Below are 17052 nucleotides of genomic sequence, written 5' to 3' on the forward strand. Positions count from 1 at the left end.
GGATAAGGGGGCAGCGGCTTGCCCATCTGCTCGTGTTCTGGTCCAATCACAGACATGCATACCGGAGGCTTTCCACTGCCAGTCAGGCCTGGGTTTGCTTTGCCTCCACGGCCCTGCCAGGTTTCATTGGCTCCGTCATGTGAACTGGCGTTGGTGGGACTGCTAGGCTGCTCCCAAGAGAACAGGGTGGCCCGGTTCCGACCCCAAGCTCTCTACTTTGGGGTATTGCAAGGTCTCGGCAGCTGGCCAACTTGGCACAGCCCCCACCTGATGCGGCCCCTTTAAGGGCCGCCCCCTTAGCTGCCATTGGGGGCAGCACTGAGCAACCAGGCCAAGATCCGCACCGCTGCCTGGAAGCTTCTGCGGGTGTGGGGGAGCGAGCCGAGCCTACCAGGAGACACTGCGGAGCGGGTCTGGGGTGCACAGCCCGCCGGGGTTTTGCTGGCGGAGCAACGCCCAGGTAAGAGGCCAAGCTGCACTGCCCAGCGAGCTGTGGCCGTCACAGGCTGAGGCTGTGCAAAAGGATGGGGAGTCCCCGCCCCCAAGCAACGCAGACTGGGCCTTGGATGGCCGCTCCTGGGCTGGACAAACGCCGGACTGCAAGGTGGGGAAGACTGCCCGGCCATGCACGTGGGCTGGGAAAATCTAGGGTCCTGGAGCAGCCCACCCTGCCCTCCCAGGGAGGGGTGAGGACACGGCCCAGCCCCAGGCAGTGGCAGCCAGCCCGGCCGCTGTCAGCTCCCCAGGGCGGGGCCTCAGACTCCCAGCCGGGCCTCGAGCTTAGAATAAAAGGGGTCCAGCTGGGGTGGGCATGAGGCTAGGGTGGGGTTAAGGACTGGAACCTAGCGGCTCTGAGCCCGGAAACAGCCCTGCCCCTCGAGACAGGAGATAACTGAAAGGCCCAGGGCACGGGGTCATGCCAGCCCCGGCAGCAGAGGTGAGCGAGCGCTGGCGAAGGGGGAGGGGACAGCACCACCATGTGACGCCCTCCCCCACCGCCCAGTCCCTGGGGACCGAAGCACTGGTGGCCCGCGTCTGAACGTGAGTGGATCTGGCCCAGCCACAGCCTGGGGGCTGAAGAACCACAGGTTTCCATGGATCCCTGCAGGATAGAGTGGGGAGGCGTGGGGGGTGGGCTTTACCAACCTCCCCTATCTGGCAGCTTCCCTCCCTGTGTGAGGCACTGGTTCCCAGGCCAGAGACAGGGGTGTCATGAGCTCCTTGCCTCCCACAAACAACCCCCACAGGGCGCTGCCATTGGCCTGGCTTTGTGAATGTGGCACAGGGGCCAGGGGCCAGGGGCCCACATCTGGGAAGCTAGTAGGGTGGTTCTGCAGCCTCATCTGCAAACGAGCTTGCTGGTTTCCGTCTCCCCAGGACAGCTGGGGATGCAGGCTTCTGCAAAATGAAGAGAGCTTTGGGGCCACTTGGCTAGGGCCATGCCAGAGTCGAGGGACTTGGGCTTGGGCAAAACCCACTGTCTCAAACGCAAGGGCACTGGGGTGGGGAGGACCCGCTGGTCAGCCTGGTCCACAGGCGCAGTGTCCGGGCAGATCCGCCAGGCCAGTGAGGTCGATGCAGAGGTGCTGGAGGGGTCTGTGGTCACCTGAAAGGAATGCTGCCCCCCCCAAGCCAGCCCAGCACGCCAGCCGTGGGCTCCAGAGGGCAGTCCTAGGACACATCCCCACTCTCCTGCCCACGGGGAGGGGAGGCCGCGCGGAGCCCCGAAGGTAGGCACCACACCGACGCCACGGGCTAAGCCCTTCTGGCCCACTCGACCCCCGGCTGGCTGGACAGCCGGGTTCCTCCTGCAGGTGCCTCTGACGCTGGCATGGAGCCAGTCCCCACGGCCCGGGCCTGCAGCCGGGACGGCTCCGCGCGCGGCGCCCCAGGTGAGCAAGGCGCCGGGCGGGGGCCGGGGCCGGGCGGCGGGGACGCGTCTCACCGGCCTTCCCCCCGGGACTGCAGGGCGAACTCCCGGGAAGGCCAAGTGACCCGAGCCGCCAGCCTGGGGACGCCTTTTAAGATGACCCGCACGGACCCGCCAGACCTGCTGGTGTCGACCGTGTACCAGGACATCAAGGTGGCGGCCCCGGGGCCCGCGTCCAGGCGCCCGCCATGTGAGCCGCCCGCGGCCCGGCCCGCCGCGCCCGTGCCTTTCAACAAGCGCCACTGCCGCAGCTTCGACTTCCTGGAGGCGCTGGACGGGCCCGACATGGAGGCCCGAGCCGAGCCCCCGCCCCCGGAGCCCGCCCCGCCTCGGCGCCGCGCGCGCTCCAAGAGCGCGCCCCGCGTGCCCCAGGGCCTGGCGCCCGCGCCGGCCTCCCCGCCGGGGCCGCCACGCCGGGGACGCGAGGCGCGGCGCGCGGCGCGGGCCGAGGGGTCGCCGCGCCGGGAGCCCGCGTACCCCGCGCTGCGCGCGCTCGCCAACGAGCTGCACCCCATCAAGCTGCAGCCGCAGCGAGGGGGCCCCGGCGGCATCGCGCCGCTGTGCGCCGTCCCGGGCCGCTGCGCGCCGCCCGAGCCGCCGCCCGGGCCCGCCCCGCACGTCCGCTGCCGCCTGGACATCAAGCCGGACGACGCGGTGCTGCGGCACGCGGCGCGGGGCTCGCGGCCCTGCGCCCCCGCCGACGCCGCTCCCTGGGCCCGCGCCGCGCCGCCCTTCTACGGCCTCACGGTCCCCGGGCCCCGCCACGTCGCCCTGTCCCGCACCCCCACCCCCAGCGACCTGTACTGCGCGGACCCGCGGGCGCTGTACTGCGACGGGCCCCTGCCCGGGCCTCGGGACCAGCCCTTCGCCGCGCCCCCGGGCCCCACGCGCTTCTTCTACACCGAGGAGCCCGAGGGCTACCCTGGAGGCTTCCCGGCCAGCCCGGGGCCTCCCTTCGACGGCTACGGCGGCGGCGCCAGGCCCTACCTGTCCGAGGAGCCCCCGGGGCCCAGCCCCAGGCGGGCGGGCGGCTTCTACCCGGGGGACGCCCGTACCTTCCCCATCCAGGAGCCGCCCTCCCGCTGCTCCTACTCCGGGGAGGCCGCCGGCGTCTACGGCCCGCCCTGGAGGGCCCGCTACGCCCCGGTCCCGGAGGAGGCCTGGGCTCGGCCCAGCGCCCGCCCCGTCTACACGGAGGACTGGGCGCGGTACCGCGAGCGCGACTCCATGGCCCGGACTTACCCGCACCAGCGCGGCAGCACCGCCTGGGCCGACTGGGGGCCGCGACCCTACCGCACCCTGCAGGTGGCGCCTCCCCCGGGCCCCGGCCCCGGCCCGCTGCTGGCCTCCTGGCACGGCGGCACCGGCACCAGCCCGCCGCGGCTGGCCACCGACAGCCGCCACTACTCTCGGTCCTGGGACAACATCCTGGCGCCGGGGCCGCGCCGGGAGGACCCCCTGGGCCGCGGCCGCAGCTACGAGAATCTGCTGGGGCGGGAGGCGCGGGAGCCGGCCGAGGCCCGGCGCCCGCCCGTCGTGGTGAACCTGTCCACCTCGCCCAGGCGCTACGCGGCGCTGTCGCTGTCCGAGACCTCGCTGTTGGACAAGGGCCGCGCCGGCGAGGGCCTGGCCCGCAACTGGTACGTCACCCCCGAGATCACCATCACCGACAACGACTTGCGCGCCGCCCCGCGCCCGGGCGCCCGCGGCTGGGAAGCGCCCGGGGGCCGCGCGCCCGCGCCCGCGCCCGCCAGCCGCCAGCGCAGCCTGGAGCAGCTGGACGAGCTCATCACCGACCTGGTCATCGACTCGCGGCCCCCAGCCGGCCGCGGAGCCGCGGGCCCGGAGCCCTCGGGTGGCGAGGGCCTGGGCCGCCAGCTGCGCCGCCTGCTGGACTCGCGGCCCGCCGGCTCCGGGCCCGGGGCGGGCGCGCGCTCGCCGCCGCCGCTGCGCGCGTCCCCGGCGTCGGCCGGCAGCGCCGAGGACCCCGCGGGCCGGGCCGGGGCGGCGGACGCGTCCCCCGAGCCCAGCGCGGACGAGGACGACCTGATGACCTGCTCGAACGCGCGCTGCCGGCGCACCGAGACCATGTTCAACGCCTGCCTCTACTTCAAGTCCTGCCACAGCTGCTACACCTTCTACTGCTCGCGCCTGTGCCGCCGCCAGGACTGGGACGCCCACAAGGCGCGCTGCGTCTACGGCCGCGTGGGCAGCGCCTGCCGCCACGTGCTGCAGTTCTGCCGCGACAGCGGCCCGGTGCACCGCGCCTTCTCCCGCATCGCGCGCGTCGGCTTCCTGTCCCGCGGCCGCGGCGTGCTGTTCCTGGGCTTCCCGAGCCCAGGCTCGGCCGACAACTTCCTCCGCTTCGGCCTCGAGGGGCTGCTGCTGTCGCCCACCTACCTGTCCCTACGCGAGCTGGCGGCCCACGCCGAGCCCCTGGGCAGCTACGCCCGGGAGCTGGCGGCCGCGGGGCGGCAGTACGAGCCGGCCGAGTGCTTCCTGCTCAGCGTGTCGGTGGCCGTGGGCCCCGGCGCCGCGCCCCCCGGGACCCCGGCCCGGCCCGCGCCCCGCAGCCCCGGCCCCACGGTGCGCAAGTTCGCCAAGGTGGCCCTGGCGGCCGGCAGCCCCTCGCGCCCGCCGCCGGCGCGGGGCCGCGAGGCCGACATGGAGACGCTGATCCTGACGCCGCCGCCCGGCACGGCGGGCCTGGACCAGGACGGCGAGGCCGGCCGGCGGGCGCGGGAGGTGGCCTTCATCCACATCCAGCGCGAGCTGCGCCTGCGCGGCGTCTTCCTCCGCCACGAGTTCCCGCGCGTCTACGAGCAGCTCTGCGAGTTCGTGGAGGCCAATCGGCGCTTCACGCCCACCACCATCTACCCCACCGACCGGCGCACCGGGCGCCCCTTCATGTGCATGATCATGGCCGCCTCCGAGCCGCGCGCGCTCGACTGGGTGGCCAGCGCCAACCTGCTGGACGACCTCATGTGAGCGGCGGGCCTGCTCCCGCTGACCCGGCCCCGCGCCCCGCACCTCTCCCGCCCTCCGCCGCAGTCCCCCCGGGCCGCCCTCCTCCCGGGCTCGGCCCGGCTCGCCAGCCCTGGGGCCTCCCGGACGCCGGTCCTCGCCCGCGGTGCTCCCCGCTGGGAGGCGGGGTGGGCCACAGGACCGCGCACGCCGCCACGTCTCCCCGGCCCTGCGGGAGTGCCCTCTCCCCGAGGCCCCCAGCCCGACAGCGGGGAACCCCCAGTGCCCGCTGCGGGGGCGGCCGTGCATCTTAACCCGTCCCGCCCCAGCCGGGTACGCGGAGTCCCCCGAGTCCCCCTGGGGGGAGGGGACTGGGAGAGCTCGGGGGTTCGTGGCCAAGGCGCACCGACCCACACAGCCAGAGCTGAGAGCTGGCTGCGTACCACACCCGCGCCCACCCGACAAGATGGCCCTCGGTGGTGCCAAGTCCCGGGGTGGGCGCCAGGACAGGCCCTCATCTGACAGGGAGGCAGAAGTGTGTGCTGAGAACGGGCCGTGGGGGACGCGGCGCCTGCGGACCCAGTGGGGAGAACCGCGGCACCGTGGGCGTCTATTTGGGCAGAGAAAATGGCAGCGGTGGTGGAGGCGGGTGCGGGAGCGGCCGGCGTGGCAGGGCCACCGCCCCGGGCATCGGGTCCTCGGTCCGCCCAGGAGTCCCGGCGCGCTCGCCCTGGCTACGGCCTGCGCTGCGGGTTCGAGGCGCCTGGCGGCGAAGCTACGGAAAGCGCAACCTCGGCGCACCAGGTCTCGCGTCTCCCCCCTCCCCGCCCCGAGCGCCGGCCCCGCGCCCGGGAGCCCCGCCCGCGCCCCCGCCCCGGCCACGCCCAGGAGTTTGCGCCCTCGCCGCCGCGCCCTCTGCCCGGCCTCACTCCAGGGCCTCGGCCTTCCGCCCCGCTGCTGGCCCGCAGGAACGTCCGGCTCCGGGGTCCCTTCCAGAGGGCGAATGCTTCTGAACCAAGTAAACTAGAACTTGAATGTAGCTGCGGCGGCTGCCTCTTTATTGGGGGTCGCGGGGAGGGAGGCCGGGGAGCCCCGGGATGGAGGGTGAGGGCGGCGGCGTGCGAGCTGTGTCCTCCCCCGTCCGTCATCACCTGCCGTCGTCCCCGCTCCAGGCGTGCCCGGCCCCGACACCCAGGCACAGCTATTCCCAGGGCTGCATTTAGTCGCCGCCGACTACGTACTCCGCGTCCCCTTTAAGCGGACCGGCGAGGTCCCAAGGCCACAGTGAGCTGGGTTGCAATTGGCCAGCCCGTGACGCGGGCAGGCGTTCCCATTGGCGGAGGCGCGGAGCCTCGGTGAGCATCGCCCCGCGCCATTGGCCGGCGCTGCCGGAGGGCCCGCCCCCGCCATGCGGACCCGGCTGGGGGCGGGGCCGGGAGACCCGGAGGCCGGGCGCGCCCGGGAACATGGCGGCGGAGGGCCTCGCTGAGGTTCCTGATGTGGACATCGACCCCGAGGGCGTCTTCAAGTACGTGCTGATCCGCGTCCACGCGAGGCCGCCCTCCGGGGCTCAGGCCGAGGAGTCCAAGGAAATCGTGCGCGGCTACAAGTGGGCCGAGTACCACGGTGAGGGCGGGGCGAGGGGCGGGGCCAGGGCCTGGCTGCAGGGGCGGGGCCGGGCCGCGGGGGGCGGGGCCGGGCCGCGGGGGGCGGGGCCCGGTGGTGGTGGTGGGAGGTGTCGTGTACCGGACCTCTGCTAGGCCGGTCTGGAGATGTCAGGACCCGGCCAGTCCGGGCATCTCTGCATGCCTGCCTGCCTGCCTGCCCCCGTCTGGAGATGCTTCCTCCCCCAGACCTGGAGGCCTGACTTCTAGGTGGTCTCCCAGGGCAACCAGGGCCCAGCCTGAGGTCATTCTTCCCATTCTAGCGGATATTTATGACAAAGTGTCCAGCGAGCTGCAGAAGGAGGGATATGACTGCGAGTGCCTGGGCGGCGGCCGCATCTCCCACCAGAGTCAGGACAAGAAGATCCATGTGTATGGCTACTCCATGGTGAGCCGGGGCTGCAGTCCTGGCTGCAGAGCTGGAGCTGGCTCTTTGCAGCCTAACCTTACCCCACAAAGTGACCTGAGCTGCCTCTCAGCCCACCTCCCTTAGGGGTGGAACTCTTATCTCAAGGGCTATGAATTCCCATACATTTCCGCATGCTGCATCAAGGCAGTGGGCAGGAGGTCAGCCGCCTTGGGCTGCAACCTCTCTGTGCCAGAGGCCTGGAGGGTCTCCTTCCTGGCTCTTTGGGCCCTTGAGAGGCCCAGTGCTGTGGCTAAGCTCGAGCCTTGACCCTCTCTTCACAGTGACCCTCTGGAGCCCCTAGGCACCTGTGGTTCCTCACATCCCCAGGTGGTCAGGATGGTGGCTTTGGCTGGGTGAATTACCATGGTAAGGGCTAAGCCAGCCCGTGGCCTCCTCTCTCTAGGGCTATGGTCGAGCCCAGCATGCTGTCTCAACGGAGAAGATCAAAGCCAAGTATCCTGACTACGAGGTCACGTGGGCCGATGATGGCTACTGACGCCCTGCCAGCAGCCAGGCGAGGACTCTGCTCTTTCTGAGGGCCCACCCAAGGGGCTGGCCCTGCTCTCTCCTCCACCTACTGGTAGCATGCCACCCTGCCACGCCTCCACCCACCTGGCCCACAGGAATTAAAAGTATTGGTGTGCCAGGCCTTGACTGTGTCTTGGCTTTCCTCTCCTAGGTCACCACTGAGGTAGAACCCCTCTCCCTGCCTCAGGGGGCCAGGAGTTGGCAATGCACACTCAGCCCCTTGCGTCTGATAAGGGGCCCCTGGGCTGGTGCTGTTTATGGCCTCATTACCCCTTCCTAGACCTGCTATCCTCAAGGACATCTGGGGAGGAGGCCCTGTGAGGCCTTACACAAGGGATCAGCAGATGGCCTCTCCTGGCTCGCTGGGCCCTGATTGCCCACAACGCCTTCTTCCTGGAGCTCACCCTCCCATCAGAGAAGAGCCCTGGTGACCACACTGCCCCGGCCAGCAGTCAATGGCTGTGGTGACCACACTGCCCCGGCCAGCGGTCGATGGCTGTGGTGACCACACTGCCCCGGCCAGCCGTCGATGGCTATTTCAGAGTCCCTTGTACTCCTGCATGGCTGCTGACAAACAACATAGGTACATGACTTGGCCCCACAATCCTGGCTTCCAGAACTGGTCCCTGTGTCTGCCCCAACCACCAAGGCCATTCGTATTTATGCCCCTCTCCCTGAACCCTTCCTCACCCTGTGGGAGCTTCAGCCTCTGCCCCAGCCCCACCTCCTTATGTGAGCGCTTCTCTTGGGCATCCCATGCCTGGTGGGAGGCCCCCCATTACGGGCCCAGTGAAGGCCCGAGTCCAGGGCTGGTAGACCCCTCACCACACTCGGGCCAGAGACACTTGACCGGTCAGTGAATGGTAGACTCAGGTTCCTTAGCCAGTCCTCACAGGTGCACCAGGCAGCACCCACAGGCCTCACAGGTGCACCAGGCAGCACCCACAGGTCCCACAGTGCACCAGGCAGCACCCACAGGTCCCACAGGTGCACCAGCCAGGACCCCTACCCTCCCAGTGGGCCCTGACTGGGTCTTCCTGAGAACCAGAAGTTTCTGTGCTCTCCAAAACTGACTTCAAGTGTGTCACTGCTTGGGAGTTGGGAAAATAGATAAATGGTGGAGTTGGGGAGACGGGTAAATGGTGGAGTTGGGGTTGTTTAGGGTGGGCTGGAGCGAGTATACCCAGAGGAGGAGCAGAGACCTGGTCTGGATGGAAAACGCGCAGCTGCTGGGACGGCCTGCCTTGACCTTCCTGGCCTGCGTCAGGGGGCAGGGCCCGGAGACCCCCAAGATGAGTCACAGTGGCTCCTGCACTCCCACCCAGCTTCATGGAGCCCTCCAGAGTCCAGTGAGAGCGTCTCCCGGCAGGGGCGGGGGGGCGGCCAAAGCCTGACCTTTGGTCAGAACGAGCCAGGCAAGTGGGTGGGGAGCTAGGGGCCCTCTCCTCGGGACACATTTACAACCGGATACCCAGCCTGTCATCGGGTGGGGCCCAGCCAAGGGGCTGTAGGCACCGGGACTGAGCCCACTCCAGTTCCACCCAAGTCAGCCAGTGGAGCCACTGCCCAGCCATGCGCCTGGCCAGCTGCCTCCCCCCGGCCCCCGGCCCAGTTCTGGTCCTGGTCCTGCTCTTAGGTGAGTCTGGCCACTCTGGGTCTCCCCAAGCCTGAGACACGGGGCAGGGGCGGCGCCTTCTCCCCACCATTCAGAAGGAAGGCCTATAAGGGCTCGCCTAGGACGAGCTCCAGGCCAGGGACTACACAGTGAGAATGGGCATCTGCCCAGCTCTCCAGGCCTTCAGCTGCCACGTGTGGATGAGGGGTTTGGACCCTCCCCCACCCTGGAAGCCACCCGGCAGAGGCCTGTGCCTCTCCTGGGGTGCTCTTGTCAAAGGACCTGTTCCCTCTGCATGCCCACACTTCCAGCCCAACTGCAGCTGGGCTGGGGCTAGGGAAGTGGACCCCACTGGCAGTCCTCTGGGGTCCAGGCCCTGCCCTGCCCGGCCTCAGGTCTGAGCCCTGAAGCTGGTGCAGTGTCCCAGAATGCGCCGGCCTGAGAGGTCTTAGACACGGAGCTTTCAGCGCTGCCACCAGACTGACGCAAGTCCCCCATCTACCCTGTGCTGTTCTGCCAACAGGAGGGACCCCAGGCCGGGCCTGGGCGCCCAGCCACTGCAGGAACCCTGGTGAGGCCGTGTGCAACTTCGCATGTGACTGCCTGGACTGCTCGGACGAGGCGTGGTGCGGTGAGCAGGGCCCGGTGGGCAGGCGCGGGTTAGGCGAGCACCGGGGACAGATGCCTGACCACCTACCCTCCCAGGCTACCATGGGGCCTCTACCCGGGGCCTGCCCTCCACCTGCGACTTCGAGCTGGACGCCTGTGGCTGGCAGGACATCAGCACCTCGGGCTACAGCTGGCTCCGAGACCGGGCAGGGGCTGTGCTGGAGGCTCCAGGGCTGCACGCTGACCACACTCTTGGCACTGATCTGGGTAAGGCTCAGGAGAAGGTCTGGACTCGACCCCTCCTCCTCCCAGTGGTGAGTAACCTCTGACTTCACCCTGGGCCAGGCTGGTACATGGCTGTGGGCACCCACCGCGGGAAGGAGGCGTCCACTGCGGCCCTGCGCTCCCCCACCCTGCGCCAGGCAGCCCCCACCTGTGAGCTGAGGCTCTGGTACCTCGCAGCCTCTGGAGGTGCGTGCGTGCCAGGACCCTTGTGACCCTGGGAAAGGGGGCAGCCCCAGGGCCGAGGGGAGTCGGTGGGGCTCCGGCTTCCTCTGGTCCTGCATGCGCTGCAGGTGTGGCTGAGCTGCGGCTGGAGCTGACTCACAGTGCAGAGACACTGACTCTGTGGCAGAGCTCGGGGCCCTGGCACTCCAGCTGGCAGGAGCTGGCAGTGATCACGGGCCGCATCCAGGGCGACTTCCGGGTGAGCTGGGTGGTGCGGCCGGCTGGGACAGCGGGGAGGGGCTAGGGCCGGTCTTAAGAGCCGCCCTCTCTGCAGGTGACTCTCTCTGCCATCCGAAACGCCACCCACCGAGGCACTGTGGCCGTGGATGATGTGGAGTTCTGGAACTGTGCGCTGCCCAGTAAGCTCCCCTGCCACTCTGGCCCCTCAGCAGTCCAGGGATCAGCTCCCCGGCTCAGACAGCCCCCCACTCCTAGGCCCCCAGGCCAGCTGTCCCCCGGGGCACTACCACTGCCAGAACCAGGCCTGTGTGGACGCCCATCGCCTGTGCGATGCTGAGGACAACTGTGGCGACGGCTCTGATGAGGACCCACTGGCCTGCAGTGAGGCTGGGCTGCCCACGCTGCGGGGGCAGGGCGGGGGCTGCAGAACGGGGCTGGGGGGCTGGCTCTGTCCTCAGGGTCTTTCAGAGGACACGGGGCGGGGGGCTTGTCTGGAAGGGTGCACAGTCATCCTGGAGGTGGGGGAGCCATGTCCACCCCAGCTCGGCGCCCTGATAGCCCCCCCATCCTAGGCCACTTCACTGTCACGGACTTTGAGACAAGCCTCGGCCTGTGGAATGGCTCAGAGGGCTGGACCCGGAACCCCAGTGCTGGCGGCCATCTGGGCCCTGCCTGTCCATCCAGAGACCACAGTCACAACAGTGCACGTGGTGAGAGCTGTGGGGATGCCCGGCCATGCCCTGTCCGCCTGACCGCCTCCTCTCAGCAAGCCTGGCCAACACCTGCTCTCCCCAGGTGGCTTCCTAGTCTCTGTGGCCAAGCCAGGTGTCCCTGCTGTCCTGTTCAGCCCAGAGTTCCAGGCCTCGGACCCCGATAACTGCTCGGTGAGATGGCTGGGTGGCACAGGGTCACCCTTCTGGCAGCCTGGGGACCAGAGGACACTCTGGCCCACCCTCGGAATCCCTTCCAGCTCATCTTCTACTACTACCTGCACGGGTCAGCGGCCAGCCGCCTCCAGCTGCTCCTGCAGATCCGAGGGTCCAGAGCCCCCCAGGCCCCTGTCCTGCTGCGAAGACGGCATGGAGAGCTGGGGGCAGCCTGGGTCAGAGACCGGGTGGACATGCAGACCACTCAGCCCTTCCAGGTGAGGCTGGTGTCCCTGGTAAGAGCAGGAGAGAGGGGCAGGCTGTGCAGATGGCTCTCCCGAGGAGCCTTTTGGGGGACGCTGGAAGAGGTGCCCAGCAGTTCACAGAGGAAAGGCGATGCATGGGTATTTCTGGGATCAGACCCAGGTGGAGCAGAGGGAGGCGGGTACCCCAAGCCTGCTCTGTCCTCAGATCCTCCTGGTAGGAGAGACAGGCCCTGGAGGCGTCGTGGGCCTGGATGATCTCGTTCTGTCCAGCCACTGCAGAGCAGGACCAGGTGACCTGCCGAGCCCCATCTCCCCGCCCTGCCCAAGAAAAGCTCCCAGTTCCCTGCCTGACCCCAGCTCTGTTCCAGAGATGTCCGCCCTGAAGTCGCAGTCACTTCTTCCTGGGCCCGGGGGCCTGCAGCTCTCGAGCTGTGAGCCCGGGCACCTCCCCTGCCAGGACCTGTGTGTGCCTCCGGAGCAGCTGTGCGACTTCCAGATGCAGTGTGCGGAGGGCGAGGATGAGCAGGCGTGTGGTGAGGGCCACGACGCTGCTGGACCTTCAGTCCCAGACTGGTGGGGGGAGCCAGGGAGGCCCCCCGCCCCTGCCTCCCCCCTTCAGCGCAGCTGCCTCTGCAGGCACCACCGACTTTGAGTCCAGCTCAGCTGGGGGCTGGGAGGACGCCAGTGTGGGGCGGCTACAGTGGCAGCGGCTCCCGGCCCAGGAATGCCGGGGCTCTGCCAGAGACATGGACAATGCTGCTGCTGGTGAGGCCCGGGTACCCCCGGAGAAGGCCCTGGGCACGGGGTACCCTCAGAGAGGGCCCTGGGCATGGGGTACCCCCGGAGAGGGCTCTGGGTACGGGTACCCCCAGAGAGGGCCCTGGGCACAGGGCAACTGGAGGAAACCAGGCTGACCAACCTGCCTTCCCCCAGGGCATTTCCTGTCTCTCCAGAAGGCCTGGGGGCAGCTGAGGGCAGAGGCCCGGGCCCGCACACCTACTCTGGGGCCCTCTGGCCCCCACTGCGAGCTCCACTTGGCTTATTATTTCCGTGGCGACCCCCGAGGTACCTCCCTGCCCCTCCCCGCCTTGTGCCCCTGCGGGATGGGTGGGAAGAGGCCCCACCCACCACAGTTACGTTTGGCCAGGCTTCTTGGCACTGGTGGTGGTGGAAAGTGGCTCGCGGGAACTCGTGTGGCAGGCCCCGGGCAACAGCACTGGGAGCTGGACTGTGGACAAGGTCCTCGTGGGCGCCCGGCACCGGCCCTTCTGGGTGAGAAGCCTGGACGGGGTGGGGGTCTTCACCGGCGGCCCTGGGGGAGGGGCCTTCACCCGACCGCCCCGACTTACCGTCTTTTTTGCCTGTTTGAAGCTGGAGTTGGTTGGCTTGCTGGACTTGGATGGCCCTGGCCAGCAGGGGGCTGGAGTGGATAACGTGACCATGAGGGACTGCAGCCCCACAGTGACCACTGGGAAAGACCAAGGTCCTCGTGGAGCCCCCTCCCTACCTCCAGGGGTGCCTAGGGCGGGTGGGGGTGTGGCCTGTTCAGAGCTGGAGAGGGTGAGGGGTGAGGGGTGCTGAACCCCCACCCTTCCAGAGGTCTCCTGTAACTTCGAGCGAGACGCGTGTGGCTGGCACACGGGCCACGTCACAGATGCCCATTGGCGCCGGGTGGAGAGCCATGGCTCTGGCTATGACCACACCACTGGCCGAGGTATGTGCTGTCCTAGCTCCCGGGGGCCTCCCACACATGGAGCGGCTCCCAAACCCAGGGCCACTCAGATGCAGGGACCTCCGAACTCAGAAGGCCTTGGGGGATCTCAGATAGAGAGGAGCCCCCAGACTCGGTCTTCTCACCCGATGGGGGCTGCCGGACTTGCGAGTCACCTCTAGCCCATGGGGCCAAACACAGGTTCCCCGGCCAGGGGCCGGCAGACTTGGAGGGCGCCTCTGCAGCCCAGCCCTGTGTCCCCTTCAGGCTTTTTCATGCTCCTGGACCCCATAGACCCTCCTGCCCGAGGCCAAGGAGCCCAGCTGCTCACGGGGCTGCAGGTGCCAGCAGCCCCTGAGGAGTGCCTCAGCTTCTGGTACCACCTGTATGGACCCCAGATCGGTGAGCACCTGGAGCTCAGGGACGTTCTGGGGCTTCGCTGGGGTCCTGGACAGTGAGTATGGGGGGCTGGTCCCCTCCAACCCCATCTCCTTGCAGGGACCCTGCGTCTGGCCCTGAGGAGGGATGGGGAGGACACATGGCTGTGGACCCACTCAGGCACCCATGGTAACCGCTGGCACCAGGCCTGGGCCACCCTCCTCCACCAGCCTGGACCCGGTGCCAAGTACCAGGTAAGCCTGGCACCAGGCCGTGGGGTGCAGGGCAGGCAGGCATCCGTCGGCTGACACCTTCTGCCCTCAGCTGCTGTTTGAGGGTCTCCGGGATGGGTTCCATGGCACCATGGCACTGGATGATGTGGCTGTACGGCCTGGCCCCTGCTGGGCTCCCAGGAGCTGCTCCTTTGAGGACTCAGCCTGTGGCTTCTCGGATGGAGGCCGGGGCCTGTGGGTGCGCCAGGCCAACGCCTCAGGCCAGGTCCTCTGGGGCCCCCGGGCCGACCACACTACAGAGACAGCTCAAGGTACTGGCCTTGGTACTTCCTGGCTTGGGCAGAGGGTGGAGGGCTGGCCACGGGCAGGCAGGCTGACGCCGGTCCTCTCAGGGCACTACATGGTGGTGGACACTAGCCCGGGGGCACTGCCCCAGGGCCAGGTGGCCTCCCTGACCTCGGCACACCACCCACCACTGACCCAACCCAGCTGCCTAACGTTCTGGTACCACCTGAGTCTTCAAAACCCAGGTAAGGGCTGTAGAAGGGGCTCAGCCTGGCGCCCCCCCAGGCCTGTGGACAGCTTGCCCCCTGGCTCACCGTCTGGCCTTGCTGGGTAGGCACGCTACGGGTCCACGTGGACGAGGGCAAGAGGCGGCAGATGCTTAGCCTGAGCGCTCACGGGGGGCCCACCTGGCGCCTGGGCAGGGTAGATGTGCAAGCCGAGAAGACCTGGAGGGTGAGTGCCTGGGCCCCAACTGTGGCCCTCGCCCCTGGGGCCGCCCCGACCAGGCTGCCGGTGTGGAGCGGTCCTCCATGGCCCTGGATGACCTCTCCCTCCATGATGGGCCTGCACCCTGCAGGTGGTGTTTGAGGCCGTCGCTGCCGGTGTAGAGCGGTCCTCCATGGCCCTGGATGACCTTTCCCTCCAGGATGGGCCCTGCGCCCGGCCAGGTGAGACCTGTGGACTGGAGGGCAGGTCCACGCCCCACATGCTGGCCACCAGGAGGCCCCGCTCACTGTCCAGTTCCCCGCAGGATCCTGCGACTTCGAATCTGGCCTGTGTGGCTGGAGCCACGTGACCTGGCCCAGCCTGGGCGGGTACAGCTGGGACTGGAGCGGCGCGGCCATCCCTTCCCGCTACCCCCAGCCCGCAGCGGACCACACCCTGGGCACCCAGGCAGGTGGGCACTGGCTGGAGCAGGGCGCAGGCCTGGGACGCTGGGCTCAGACGCCATGCCGCCACCCTGCCCCGCCCAGCACACCCTACCTACCTGACTGGGCACCACCCAAAGCTTCCGTGGGGTCCCCAGGGTAAGGGGCCTGGCTCTTCATCCCTAGGCCACTTCGCCTTCTTCGAAACCAGCGTGCTGGGCCCGGGGGGGCGGGCTGCCTGGCTGCGCAGCGAGCCGCTGCCTGCGACCGAGGCCTCCTGCCTCCGCTTCTGGTACCACATGGGCTTCCCTGAGCACTTCTGTGAGTTGGATTGGGCCTAAGGGCCCTGGCTGGATGGTGGGAAGCCGGGGTCAGGGCCCGAGAGGGGCGCTCTTTCAAGGGACCTGACCCAACCAGACCTCTGCCATCAGACAAGGGCGAGCTGAGGGTGCTTCTCAGCAGCGTCCAGGGCCAGCTGGCCGTGTGGGGCGAGGGAGGGCGCCTGCGACACCAGTGGCTTCAAGCTCAAGTGGAGGTGGCCAGCACTGAGGAGTTCCAGGTGAGGCCCGGTGGACGGTCCCCCCTTCTACCCTTTCCCGTGCTCCCCGGCGCTCCAAGTATTTTCCCGCGGCAGATCGTGTTTGAAGCCACGCTAAGTGGGCAGCCGGCTGGGGGGCCCATTGCCCTAGACGACATCCAGTACCTGGCCGGGCAGCACTGCCGGCCGCCTGCCACTAGCCAAGGTGAGCAGCGGGCTGGCTATGGCTCCCAGGGAGGCTCGGGTCTGCCTGCCACAGGGCTTGGGGGCCCTGAGCCCAGGCCAGGAAGCAGAACCCCCAGAACTGCACTCCAGCCTTCCGGGCACCTGGGCTGCCCCCAGAGCCGCTCAGCTCCCCTCGCCCCTCCCCTGCCGGTGGCTCCTGCTCCCAGGGAGAGGCACTGTGGGTTGGGGAGCAAGCGTGGCGGGGTCTGTGGAGGGCTGGAGCTGCTGTGCTGAGGGGGTGGGTCCAGACCCCAGGTCTGCAGCCTGGCGCTGGCAGGATCAGTCCCTCTCTAGAGCCCCCCAGAGCTGAGGGAGCCTGGACCCAATACCAGGATGGGGCCTGAGTCCCAGCCTCACAGTCCCCTGCCCCCCAGGGGACACGGCCACGCCTGGGCTGGTGCCCGCTGCGGTGGCTGGAGGGCTCTTCTTCTTCGTGTTCCTGGTGGCACTGGGCCTGGGCGCCCGGCACTGGCTGCGGAGGGGCTGTTCCCTCACCAGGGGCCCAGGCACCACGGCCCCTGGGGGCTTCGACAACATCCTCTTCAATGCGGTAGGCGCTCCACGCGGTGAACCAGAGCCTGCCTCGGCTCGCCAGTGGGGAGAGGCAGCCTGCCACACCCACTGCCCCTCCTCACCCATGGGGCTATCAGAGTCTCTTCCTCCCCTCCTTTCTCCCAGGATCGAGTCACTCTCCCGGAATCAGTCACCTGTAATCTGTAGACCATTCCAGACATGGCCAGGCCTCAACCAAGAAATTGGACACAGCACCCTTCCAGGCTGGGGCACTTGATGGGACATGCCACCCTTCCCAGGCCTTCTTCCCACCCAGTGACAGCCTACCAGGTGGCGGAGGGGCTGCCATGCTGTGAATAAACGCCGGTGCCATGGTAGCTCAGGCTGAGGGCAGTGTGATGTGCTGCAGGGGCGAGGGGGCTTATGAAGATACACAGCCGAGGGGCGCAGGCTTGGGCTCCCCTGAGAGCCACTGATGGAGACTCTCGCAAGGGCCTCGTCAGGGGAGGAAGCAGGAAGATCCCGAGCAGAACATAGGCCAGGTTGGCATAGTCACTGACTCTACGTGATTCTGTACCCACCGAGGATGCAGCCATTTCACAGGCACAGGGGTGCTGCAGGCCTAAAAGGACTCTGAACAGGAGGAATTCCAAGGGGCCTGCTAGTAGAGGGAGCCACTGTCTAGACAGAGCCCCCACTCCCACTGTCCTGACAGACAGAGACCCCACTCCTACTGTCCCCCAACAGAGCCCTGCTTCCAGG

At 68.6% G+C, this 17052-nt stretch overlaps 3 protein-coding genes across 5 annotated transcripts; all 3 read left to right on the forward strand.

Moving 5' to 3' along the window:
- Window positions 1–161: 161 nt before the first annotated feature.
- Window positions 162–5099, forward strand: Ajm1 (apical junction component 1 homolog). Of its 3 annotated transcripts, none has more exons than XM_090330964.1 (3): window positions 162–460; window positions 1004–1892; window positions 1969–5099. In XM_090330964.1, the coding sequence occupies exon 3, from the start codon at window positions 2027–2029 to the stop codon at window positions 4916–4918; it is 2892 nt and encodes a 963-aa protein (XP_090187090.1). In that variant the 5' UTR covers window positions 162–460; window positions 1004–1892; window positions 1969–2026; the 3' UTR covers window positions 4919–5099. The 3 variants fall into 3 exon arrangements, with proteins under 3 accessions (XP_090187090.1, XP_090187091.1, XP_090187089.1); XM_090330965.1 differs by having other exon boundaries at window positions 1798–1892; XM_090330963.1 differs by lacking the exon at window positions 162–460 and having other exon boundaries at window positions 887–1892.
- A 1210-nt stretch (window positions 5100–6309) lies between these two features.
- Phpt1 (phosphohistidine phosphatase 1) lies at window positions 6310–7616 on the forward strand. The gene is made up of 3 exons (XM_090330966.1): window positions 6310–6520; window positions 6822–6946; window positions 7371–7616. Exons 1-3 carry the CDS (start codon window positions 6361–6363, stop codon window positions 7461–7463), a joined length of 378 nt encoding a protein of 125 aa, XP_090187092.1. The 5' UTR covers window positions 6310–6360; the 3' UTR covers window positions 7464–7616.
- Window positions 7617–7987: 371 nt separating this feature from the next.
- On the forward strand, window positions 7988–16651 carry Mamdc4 (MAM domain containing 4). The gene is made up of 31 exons (XM_090329415.1): window positions 7988–8078; window positions 8821–8910; window positions 9042–9131; window positions 9634–9741; window positions 9816–9986; window positions 10065–10190; window positions 10295–10425; window positions 10501–10585; window positions 10662–10787; window positions 10979–11116; window positions 11202–11290; window positions 11377–11550; window positions 11744–11828; window positions 11871–12071; window positions 12175–12303; window positions 12472–12603; window positions 12686–12810; window positions 12910–13021; window positions 13136–13252; window positions 13517–13651; window positions 13748–13881; window positions 13952–14171; window positions 14253–14390; window positions 14480–14598; window positions 14723–14813; window positions 14897–15043; window positions 15201–15335; window positions 15446–15573; window positions 15649–15757; window positions 16152–16327; window positions 16456–16651. The coding sequence occupies exons 1-31, from the start codon at window positions 7988–7990 to the stop codon at window positions 16495–16497; spliced, it is 3894 nt and encodes a 1297-aa protein (XP_090185541.1). The 3' UTR covers window positions 16498–16651.
- The last annotated feature ends 401 nt before the right edge of the window (window positions 16652–17052 follow it).

This window comes from Megascapheus bottae, chromosome 3 (genome assembly GCF_031878675.1).
Source record: "Megascapheus bottae isolate mThoBot1 chromosome 3, mThoBot2.hap1, whole genome shotgun sequence".
In the NCBI taxonomy this organism is placed as follows: domain Eukaryota; kingdom Metazoa; phylum Chordata; class Mammalia; order Rodentia; family Geomyidae; genus Megascapheus; species Megascapheus bottae.

Excerpts from the sequence above, each read along its gene's own strand:
- Ajm1 (XM_090330964.1), top strand. The coding sequence starts at position 2,027 with ATGACCCGCACGGACCCGCCAGACCTGCTGGTGTCGACCGTGTACCAG.
- Phpt1 (XM_090330966.1), top strand. The coding sequence starts at position 6,361 with ATGGCGGCGGAGGGCCTCGCTGAGGTTCCTGATGTGGACATCGACCCC. Across the intron at positions 6,521-6,821 it reads CAAGTGGGCCGAGTACCACG|CGGATATTTATGACAAAGTG; the intron begins GTGAGGGCGGGG and ends TTCCCATTCTAG. Across the intron at positions 6,947-7,370 it reads ATGTGTATGGCTACTCCATG|GGCTATGGTCGAGCCCAGCA; the intron begins GTGAGCCGGGGC and ends TCCTCTCTCTAG.
- Mamdc4 (XM_090329415.1), top strand. The coding sequence starts at position 7,988 with ATGGCTGTGGTGACCACACTGCCCCGGCCAGCCGTCGATGGCTATTTC. Across the intron at positions 12,604-12,685 it reads TTTCCGTGGCGACCCCCGAG|GCTTCTTGGCACTGGTGGTG; the intron begins GTACCTCCCTGC and ends ACGTTTGGCCAG. Across the intron at positions 12,811-12,909 it reads CCCGGCACCGGCCCTTCTGG|CTGGAGTTGGTTGGCTTGCT; the intron begins GTGAGAAGCCTG and ends GCCTGTTTGAAG.